General features: G+C 48.7%; 1 protein-coding gene across 1 annotated transcript; it reads right to left on the bottom strand.

The window, feature by feature from the left end:
• Positions 1-2,452: 2,452 nt before the first annotated feature.
• Positions 2,453-6,228, bottom strand: LOC119329319 (putative methylesterase 14, chloroplastic). The gene is made up of 5 exons (XM_037602332.1): positions 5,310-6,228; positions 3,630-3,869; positions 3,398-3,541; positions 3,180-3,314; positions 2,453-3,052 (listed from the first exon to the last, which is right to left on the bottom strand). Exons 1-5 carry the CDS (start codon positions 5,613-5,615, stop codon positions 2,708-2,710), a joined length of 1,170 nt encoding a protein of 389 aa, XP_037458229.1. The 5' UTR covers positions 5,616-6,228; the 3' UTR covers positions 2,453-2,707.
• Between the last annotated feature and the right edge of the window lie 4,818 nt (positions 6,229-11,046).

The raw sequence follows: 11,046 nt of genomic DNA, 5'->3' as shown, positions 1-11,046 counted from the left end.
GGGAACCCACGCCTATCCTTACCTCCTTAGCACCAAAGAGGAAACTGGCTCCTCTGTGCCCAGAGGCGCCCGCCTGGCCTTGGTCGTCATGGCTTGCGTCACCGCAACCTCATGAGGTTGAGCACCTGCATAGGAATCTCCGCTCCTTAGGAGGCTGCCTTGGGAGGCCGCTCCCTTCGGAGGTCTTGGCGTCGTCTCCCTCGTGAGGGGGTCGGTTCTTGTCTTGGTAGTCTTTGTAGATGGGTCGTATCAGACCGTCAATGGAGCCACGCTATGGGCCGCAGGCAGGCAAGTCTGGGTACCCTGGTTCCTAGAACACCGACAGCATACTTAGTATAGATCTGATGTAAGTCTTGCGAGTACTTTGGATGAGTACTCATGGTTGTTTTGCTACCTCTTTTCCCCCATACCCGATTGCTGCGATCAGATGACGGATCCCAGGAGCCATAAGCCACCACCGACAACTACTACTATTCCGAGGGTGCCTACTACTATGTGGTGGCCGCCGACGACCAGGAGTAGTTAGGAGGCTCCTAGGCAGGAGGCCTTGCCTTTTCGATCGTTGTTAATGTTTGTGCTAGTCTTCTTAAGGTAGACTTGTTTAGATATTGTTGCTTCCGCTGTCTCGTTCGTATTCGAGCCCTCAAGGCACTGGCTTGTAATATAAAGCTTGTATGACTTTTAAAAAAAACTTGAACTTTATTAATTAGAAATAATGGTTACATCGTCTATCAGGAGAGTTACAAGATCTTCAATGGGATCCTCTATCCAATCCCTAGTCATGGAACATTTTGCTAACCTAGCAAGCTCATGAGATACTTTATTCGCTTCCCTATTACAATGTTCAAAATTGGTTTGAGGAAAATCACAGGCCATAAAAAACAATCCTCGAAAATTGTAGTCGCCGCTCCCGCAGACTGTCCTCTGTTCTTCATTGTGTCGATGACTTCCATATTATCAGAATTGACAATGAGACGATTGCAGCCCGTCTTTTGTGCCAACAGTAAACCAAATCTGTGCTAATGCCTCTGCTGTCAGAGCATCCGCACAGTACTGAATCTTGCAGTTACCACCTACTATGAAGTTATCTTTATCATATCTGATAACAGCATCCGCTGTGCCCCTAAGCTGATCAGATCAAAAGAAGCATCCACATTCAATTTAACAAACCCCATGAAAGGTCTGCACCATCCTTCACTCTTTCTCTTTGCTTTAGGAAAGTGAGAATTAACATAATTCACTGTTATAGCCCGAATCTCCATCGAGGTTTGGGACGCCTCCTGAGACTTACCCTCATGGACTAATTTCCGTCTATTCCACCATAAATACCAAGCAGCTATAGCGATTAGTTCCCCTGCATTTCGGGAATCCAGAATGGGTAGTTCATGATCAGGCATAAGGAGTAAGAATTCAAGTATTGCCTCTCCTGCACGGTCAATGACGCAGGCTTTTTTTACCACTTCATATAGCCCTAAATATTCTCACACTTCCTTTGCCTTCTGGCACAGAAATAATATATGTTTCATGTCCTCTTGCCCATCCAAACATGCTGGGCAACTTGGCTGAGTTTTTAAATATTCCCACACTTCCTTTGCCTTCTGACACAGAAATAATATATGTTTCGGGTCCTCTGGCCCATCCAAACATGTTGGGCAGCTTGTATGACTTTAATTTGTGTTTAGAGTTGTATTGTGATATCTTCCCGTGAGTCTCTAATCTTGATCATGTATATTTGCATGTATGATTAGTGCATGATTAAGTCGGGGCGTCACAGAGAAGAGGATCGAACTCCACCATGGTGTCTTCCATGGCGAAGCCCGCAACCGACTCCAGCTCGTCCTCCTCCGAATCCGCCCCCTCCATGGACTCCAGTTATTGTCCCCCTCCATCCTCTTCGTCGTCCTCCTCCTTCTCCAACGAGTCCGAAGGCAGGCCGGCCTCAAGCAGCTGGAAACGCCGCTCCAGCATTAGCATAGCGTACGTGGTCTTTTTTTGCCGGGCCATGGCAAAAGCAGCTGGAAACGCCGCTCCAGCATTAGCATAGCGTATGTGGTCTTTTTTTGCCGGGCCATGGCGAAGGCGGGTGGCATGCAAAGAGAAAGGCAAAGCGGGAGATAAGTGGATGGGATCAGGCTGACGGCACAACGAAAAAGGAAGCGGATGTCTCTATGGCTGGACGATGACATCCGGCTTAAATAGGCAGATTTTGGCCCTCAAGCGGCGTCGTTCACACTCCTATTGGAGGAGACGGCCATAGGGTGTCGGGCAATTACATGTCAAACCCGATAGTCAGTCGACGTGCCTGAGCGCACTTGGATATGAAGAATGTTAGTCAATCCGGACGTTTGAGACGCCCGGGTGGGTTGGGTTTTTCCACCCGTCGGTGACCAGGCCACTAGACATGCACGGATGTAGATCGGGAGCCAAGGCAAATCACGAACCTGCAAGAAAATGTTTCGAACTTCTGATGACGGCTCAAGATTTAATTCACATTTGCAAAACATCTCTCACAGGCCCATACGCTCGCTATACTCATCATCACAAAAGAAAAAGATGTCCCACTTCTTCAGCTAACTACAGTACATTATTTTGATCTCTGGCTGACCGAGTGAACATTCCAAATTAATCTCTCCCTCCCTGTATTCTCCTTTTGCAAACCGCAACCTATGTGCTACTCGTTTCATGTACACCCATGACATTCCGACAGTCATGATGATTTCTCGGCGCTCTCCTCTTCTTCTTCTAGGGTTTCTGCTTTGCCCGGGAACAGCGCCCCCGGCGCTTGGATCTGCACGATCTCGAGAAGGATCTTGTGGAGGGACTGCGGTTTCGAGAAGAAGGGGCAGTGGTCGCCGCCCTTTATCTTGAAGATGCCGTCAGGCGGGCTCTCCCGGACCAGCTTCTCCTGGACGTCGGGCGACAGCATCCTGTCGTCCAGCGTCTGAATGAAGTAGCGGCAGACGCTGCCGTAGTTCTCCGCCGTGAGGGAGAGCTTCTCCATGATCGGGGCCAAGGGGATGGGCCGCATGGACACAGTGGCCAGTGCGATATCCTGCAACGTCGCGTGCAAACTTGTCAGCTGGACTTGGTCCACAGAAAAACACAAGATTGACATGGCAATGTATGTGACATTAGTTCTCAGTTGGCAACACGAAAGTAGTAGAGTACAATGTATGTACCTTGGAAGGACTTTGGTTGAAATATAACCCCTTGATCTGCTGTTTGTCAAACCTGAGCCCAGTTGGAGGCTTGTCCTTCCCATTTCCGTAAAGTAAATACTGTGATTCTTGCAAGAAAACATCTGCCGACGCGAGCTGCAAAATACCACGTCACATGAGTTTGCGAGTACTCAATAAGAACATAGAAGTGCACACGGACACATCAAAGGAGTGCATACCTCTTCAGAGAACACGTCGAAGGGTCTCTGGCTATCCTTTACCATTGTGGCGGTAAGGAATACGGCCTTGGAGATCTTATTTGGGCAGTGTTCTAGGGCATACGACACACTTGCACCTCCACAACTATGACCGACCAAAACTACCTGCATTGGTGTTGATATGAACACAGCAGTCAGATACCCAGTTCTGTTTTCTAATGAATGTGTGAAGAAAAGCAGATGTGGTACTCGCCTTCTCGTTCTCAGGGAGTTTACTGAGGTAATCAATTAGTGGCTTGGAGTACTCTTCCAATGTAGCTATGCCGTTTGTATCAGTGTGGTCTATGCCAGAGCCTGTGAGGTCTAAGGCAACAGGATCGAGACCAGCTTCCTCCAACAGGGAGATGGTCTTGTACCAACACCAAGCGCCAAATCCTTCCCCATGGACAAGAACGACTTTCTTGGTTTCTAAGTTCTCTAAAACAATTTGGACCTGAAAATATGCCAGAACAAGAAGCGTGAAAAACTGAAACCAGTTCAAAAGAACACATAGAACCCCAAACTAGTCTGAAGTTGCAAGAGAAAAGTGTTAAACAAGGAAGAATAAATAGTGTAAGAGCAAATGAGGATCACTTCTACTGTATGGTTAGGTCCTAACTCCTAAGATAAAGCACCACCAGATGCTCATGTGCATGTAGAAGCATATGCCAGCATGACTGTTGAAACTCTTTTTAGAAGAAGTAGCTTATACCCGAGTGTGAAATGCACAAAAACTGCAAACAGAATGATCATTTGAGAGAGACCACTGTAAGAAATGGGAACATGCTATCAACTAGTGAGGCAGCTGTTGAGTTCATAAGACTCGTAGTATTGTGTTGCAGTCCTAACTCCTAACGGAATGTAACTTGTAAGATTTCTCCATGAATATATAAACCCATCTTATGTATGAATCAACAGTTGTACATAAAGATGCATTTTCGACATATAGTAGTATGTACTCCCTCCGTCCCATAATGTAATGTAAGACGTTTTTTGACACTACACTTATGGGACAGAGGGAGTATAATAATCCATATACTTCTCCGAAATATGGGTTCGAGATTCTAGAAGCTTAGAGTAAGCTCAAACTATTAACAGGTAACAAAATTAATCATTAAGAAAAACCTATAAAGTGAACAGCAAAGCATGTCGCCATTGGTACATGTACAGCAACAAATCTCAGTACCAACAAGATGAGCAGCACAGGGGAAGCGTAGAAACCCATCTTCCTATCACAGTGACACTTCAGAACCTCTGATTTTCAACTACAGCGTAATATGAAGTTACTGCTCATTATAATTCAAAATCAACCCAAACAAGGAAGCCATGAAGAAACTGAGTAAAAGTATGCTGGTGCTTCCTTGCAGAAAAAGAATGTGTCCTTCAACAAACATAAAAGTACTGAAGTACTCCCATCATATCACCGAATTATCTCCAATTCCCAAGCAATCCGAAATAGGAACCAATTTACTAGTGAAATAGTAAAACCTAGAGCAACCAGACATTAAACAATGTAGCAAAGTAGGTAACCGGCGATCCCGTGGTACCACTCTGATAATGACAGAATTTTGCCGACCAAAGAACCTAAACAACAAAGCACACAACAGTATGCAAACGCCAAATCATTTAGGGCCAGATGGCCAGCTGGTCCTGCAAGAACTCTTGCAGTTGAAAAGTTTGGTACTAGACCTAACTAAGTACAGTTTGTAACTGGACCAACCTCTATATAATTTACAAAAAAAGAGTCAGAACTTTCTTTGACAATGAACCTGTTAATTATAACATTGTACCGTAGATATATTTTTCTAGGCAAGAACACAAAGCAAGGCTGGGACAAGGGAGCGTGGAAGTACACAAAGAGCGGAGCAGAAACAGAGGAGGGTCGGGGCCTTACAGCCTTGGCATTGGTGACGGAGTCCGGGAGGTTGCCGTGTCGCCGGGAGCTGGTGGAGCCGGGGCCGATTCGGCGGGACATGGAGCCGCCGCCGGCGTCGATGCGGCGCGACATGGAGCCTCCGGCGTCGAGGTGCTGGTGGATGGCCATGGCGAGCGCCTGGCGGTGCAGCAGCTCCTCCTCCGCCGGCGTGAGCTTGGCCGCCCCGCCGCGCGGCGGGCGCGCGCTCCCCATGCGCTTGCTGCGCGACACCGCGGCCGCGCCCCGGTGCTCCTTGCGCGGCATGCACGCGAACGCGTTGCCCATCGGAGTGGATAACTTGTGGCGAAAAAAGGAGGTTGTCTCTCTCTCTCTCAAGTCTCAAGAACAAATCGGCAAAGATGATGAGCAAGAAAACAAAAGGTCGATTTCTGCTTCGAAGAGGGTGGGATTCAGGAACAGTCTCTCTCACACAGGAAACTCAACACGCACAAACTCGCAGAAGAAGTTCAACTTCCGAAAAGGAAATGAGAAGAAAGATTTTCTCCAACCGGAAGGAAGAGCAGGAACGGTGCCCTGCGCTCGCCGGAGAGAAGCACGGTTGGTTGGGTGGGCAAAAGCGATGCGGGGAGGAAGAGGAAGCACGGAGCAGATCTGAAAGAAGAGGCGGAATTTATGAGTGGTCCTGACACCTAACTCGTCTCTCCCACACGAATCTCGCCAAAAAGGATTTATTCCCCCCTCTCTCTCCTCCCCTCCCCTGTATCTTTTGGATCTTCTCCCGCACAAATAATTTGGTTTGTGCTAAACAGAAGAAAGAAAGAAAGATTAGAAATTTGGAAGCAGCAGCGACCACAGACAAAGGGAGGAGAAGCTTTAGGCGGCGGTTTCCTGGGAATTGTGTCTTTTTTGCAAATGGTGGAGTCTCCTACTCTCCTCCCACTCTCTCTCCTTCTGCAGATGAGAAGAAAAAGAAGTCCAGGAAGGAGACCTCTTTTTTGTTATTTTCTTCACCAATTTTCCATCCCTGGTCCACTGGTTGTCTTAATTGTCTGGCTTGGCCTGACTTTTGACCTCCACCCTGTCCTTCTCCTCTTTATTATTCCTCAGAATCAGGCCAGATAAAATCAAAATCCCAGCCAGCTTATTTTCCTAAATTAACATATTATTACTCTGGGTTTTCTTCCATTCCTGGGGATATCCTGGTCTGCCTTTCTCGGATCCAAAGCGAGGCCCTGCCTCACACTTTCAGGAAATAGGTTCATGTCTGACTTTTGAGCGACCTTTTTGACCGTGATGATCCATTGTACTTTTGAGCTACTAGTACGTGTGGATTGCGAAAAATAGTGGGCGCCTGAGGAACGGACGCGGAAGCACTGTTGGAGTAAATCCGTCGGGTCATGTCCTTTGCTGTGCTCGCATCCCCATTCTTCAATGAATGAATGCGCCATTTGGACTAATTTCCAGCAGTGGAATGGTTGTGTACTGTTGAGTACTGTGAGAGGCAATGTGGTGTAGGGCATGCAAGCGTGTGAGTGAGCGGCATTTTCCTGCTGGAAAGCTGGTGTGATTTTTGATGTGGATATATTCGGGTTATCATTTCCTTTGCTTCCGTCGTCACTGGTATGGTCATAGCTAATCAGAAAGCAACACGAGTGTACTAGAAGCTGCTGGTGGTGATAGCTTAGCTTAAACAGGCCGGCGCATTAACACAACACTTGAATTACAGGACGACGCGACAAGGGCATGGCGCTTGGTTGCAACGGCACGTCAAGTTACTCACTCTCGTTGTATTGTAGTAGTATCCGTCCGTGGATCCCAGAGTACGTGTGATAAAGGAAAGCTCAACTCGTCTAAATAAATACTCTCTGCTAACTTTGTAGTAGTACATGCTAACAGCATCTACGATCGGACTTGATAAATCGAACTTCTCAAACGCCTGCGAACGCGACGGGCGCATGTCACATCTCAAATATTGGATTCTACAACCAAACACCTCAAATTCATATTATTACATGCAATGTCCGGTTCCGCTGTGCCATGTCCGACGGCCGGCGGCGCTCCTCGGAGTGTTGGTTCGGTTGCCGGTAAGGTAGAGTAGGGCATGGGACACGAGCCGGCTCACGGGACTCAAGGCGCCGCCGTCTCCCATGCACGACTCTTTCTTGTTGGAGCTCGGAACCCGAACGGTGTCGGTGGACGTCAAATCGATGATGGATCCGTCTTGGAACGAGCCGGCGACATCCACCACGACGCGATTGCGGTGCCCGGACTGGTGCATCATACGGGACGCCAGAAAATGTAACTCCGCCTCGCAGACGTCTACCGCCGCGAGGGCTGTCGCCGCCTCCACGCCCGTTGCATCGCATGGCGAGCACGCCACGCCATGTTTACGTCAGATGATGCCCATGATGCGTCCATGACCTCGGAGCACCAATGAAGGGGTTGTGCGTCTGCCACCGCGTTCGGATGCTAGACGAACCACACCGCCTTCGGTGAGGCAGCAACGACACATATGGCGCCGGATCCATGCGCCATTTGGGTGGACGCAATGGACTCCCGACGGAATGAGTCTGAGCGCTGCCTCGCACGGGCCTTCTCTTAGGAGTGGCAGAGCGCAAGCCGGGACCGCGTGGGATGAGCTCAGAATCGACGGATCTGGAGGTGAAGGACTAGGATCCGCTTCCCGCCATGCTACAGACGGCCGGAGATCGTCAGACGGGAGCTTGGATGACGGAGAGGAATGGAGTGAAGTGACTAGAGTTTGGTCCGATAAACGGATGAAGAGGAATATATATGGGGTCAGGTGGACCAACGTGGGTCGGGTCCGACGTGACGGACGCGCCCGGACGCCCCCATATCTGCCTCATATTTGGCCTAGATATGAAGGGTGCCGGTCAGTCCGGACGTTTGAGACGCTCGTCTAAGTCGAATTTCTATGGCTGATAAATGACCAGGCCGTCCGTTTGGGCTTTTAAGACCGGTTTGGAACGTCGCTATAGATGCTCTACATATATACACTTATATTGGGACGCAGGGAGTACTCATTAAGTTATTTTGGATCATCATCTTCTTACATCTCCTATCGTCTTTTTGCAGAGATGCAGATATCTCACTTGCATTAACAAGAATGACACGCGTTTAGGTTTGTTCATCGACCCTAGCTGCTGGAGATAGTTAGGTCACGAGGGTTACACAATACAATTAATACTCAGGAAGGATGTCGGCCGAGCCTAACGCGCCTGCCCTAGCCCATAAGCGAGCCTTATCTTAAGGCTGCTAACAGTGAGAGTAACATAGCAAGTAACTTAATATCCTGAGACAGATTTGTTTATGTGGCAAATAGTTAATAAGAAGAGATGTGTTTGTAGTAACATATTATGTTACCGTTATATAGTGTTTCTCAAGAAAAAAGTTGAGTTTACAAGCTAATAAATGCAACCATATATGTTACTCCCTCAGTTTCAAAATATAGTGGTTCCTCTATCCCCGTGCTTCAACTTTAACAATAAATTAAACCAACGAGATTGACTGCGGCGGGAGCAAAAGTTATACCAGTGAATTCGTATTCAAAAAAAGTTTTCAATTATATTATTTTTTCTCCCGCTGCAGTCGGTCTCGTTGGTTAAATTTATGATCAAAGTTGGATCTCGGGAAGCGCGGGCGCACTATATTTTGAAATGAAGGGAGTACTACTTCTATGACACTTTGCACTATAAGGGTAGTAACATAGACTAGTGTCATATGCATGACACTAGTCTAAGTTACTCCCCACTATGACTAGCCTAATGAGCGAGAGCATTGAGCAACTGATGAGGCCATGCCATCGAAGACGCAACTGTTGCGATGTCGCTAGAGGATCCAAGCAGTTAGCAACAATAGGGAGGAGACACCTCGGCAGAAGGAGGGAGCATCCGACAAGATGTTAGCCCAACATGTCTAGAAGAGGACATCCGGGTGAGGCATTGCAGCGGTGGATCGACACTAAGAGAGGACCTCATGCCAAATCTGAGAAGAGAACGAACATCCGACGAGGAGATGCTACATACGCTTCGGCTCATGGTCGCATAGGAGAGAACGAGGTGCGTGAGGAATGCCGCGTCGGGCGAGGTGGTCGGCAATCCAGCATCTATCCTATAGGGCAAGCCATACACAAACCTTGATGCGAAGGGGAACCCATGTTCTCCAGGTTAGCCGCTAGATCACATTCGGAAGCGAGCCATGGAACATGGCCAAGTAGCAGGAAGTGGCCAAGTACACTCCGGTCTTACTCCAGCGCCAAATGAACCAGTCTGGAATGGTGGAGAGGATGGTGCGACGTAGCAACCGCTAGAGGTCGACATATTGCACCAGGCGGCTGGCCTTCGGGCGTCGTGGATGTCTTGCACCCTGGACTAGAGGTGGAGACCATCACGAATAGTCATCATCTTGTAGTGATGCTTAGGGACCAGAGCATACACAAGAGGCGCTAGGTCGGCGATGCAACGACCATCAACCCAATGGTCGGACCAGAAGAGGCATTTTTTCCATCGCCAAGTTGCCAGGAAGTAGAGGCACGAACAATCTCCTGGACCTCAGGGTCACAGGGTAGGGGTAGGTGGCTCCATGATCGGCATGGGTCGGTGCGCTGGAGCCAAATCAACTGGGCGAGGGCGAGGCCAGTGCGGTGCAAGCCACGCACACCAAGGCCCCCAAGATGGAGAGGGCGACAAACGCGCGCCCAGTTCACCTTGCATTGCCCACTGCGCGCGTCTTTGCAGCGGACCCAAAGGGAAGCACGAATCACCTGATTGATCCTTGCAAGGATGGACTTGTTGACATCAATGGCGATGAGGATGTGAGTTGGCATCGCACACAAGACATGGCGAACCACGAACAACCGGTCACCCAAGGATAGCATAGAGTCGTGCCAAGTAGATAATTTCTTATCGAGCTTATCCACGAGTGGTAGGAGCGCGGACATAGGAATCCTGCCGAGCGAAAGTTGGGTCCGAGGTATTGGATTGGGGAAGCCGAGACGGTGCACGTTGGTGCATCAGATTGAGGTGGCTGAGCACTTGGCGATATTCGTGTGCATATCAGATGCAATCCCAAAGACACGAAGAAGCTCCTTTATGGTCGAGATGTCATGACTATCTGGATGACAAAAGACAACCACATTGTCAGCATATAGGGAGATGCTCGAGATGATGCATCGAGTGGTGAGACGATGCAGCAAACCAAGATCCATAGTGTGCTGGATAAGGGAGTTGAGGACGCAAATGACCAACATGAATAGCAAGGAGTTGAGGACGCGAATGACCAATGTGAATAGCATCGGTGTCAAACATGTCGCCCTGCCATAGTCCACGGGCATGCGAAACCTTGGGCTTGGTACCCCATTGATGAGAACACTAGTAGATATCATGGAAAGGAGGATGGAGATCCATTCACACCATCGCGGACCAAAGCCAAGGTGGGTAAGGACTTGCAGTAGGTGTTGGGAAACATAGCATGCAATTTCAAAAAAAATCCTACGCTCACGCTAGATCTATCTAGGAGATGCATAGCAACACGGGGAACAGTGTGTCTACATACCCTCGTAGACCGTAAGCGGAAGCGTTTGACAACGCGGTTGATGTAGTCAAACTTCTTCTAGCTCCGACCGATCAAGTACCGAACGTACGACACCTCCGAGTTCTGCACACGTTCAACTCGGTGACGTCACTCGCCTTCTTGATCCAACAAGGTGTCGAGGTAGTAGATGAGTTCCGTTAGC

The sequence above is a fragment of the Triticum dicoccoides genome, chromosome 7A (assembly GCF_002162155.2).
Source record: "Triticum dicoccoides isolate Atlit2015 ecotype Zavitan chromosome 7A, WEW_v2.0, whole genome shotgun sequence".
NCBI classification, from domain to species: domain Eukaryota; kingdom Viridiplantae; phylum Streptophyta; class Magnoliopsida; order Poales; family Poaceae; genus Triticum; species Triticum dicoccoides.
The sequence above is the reverse complement of the archived record's forward strand: the minus strand, read 5'-3'. Positions and strand labels throughout refer to the sequence as shown.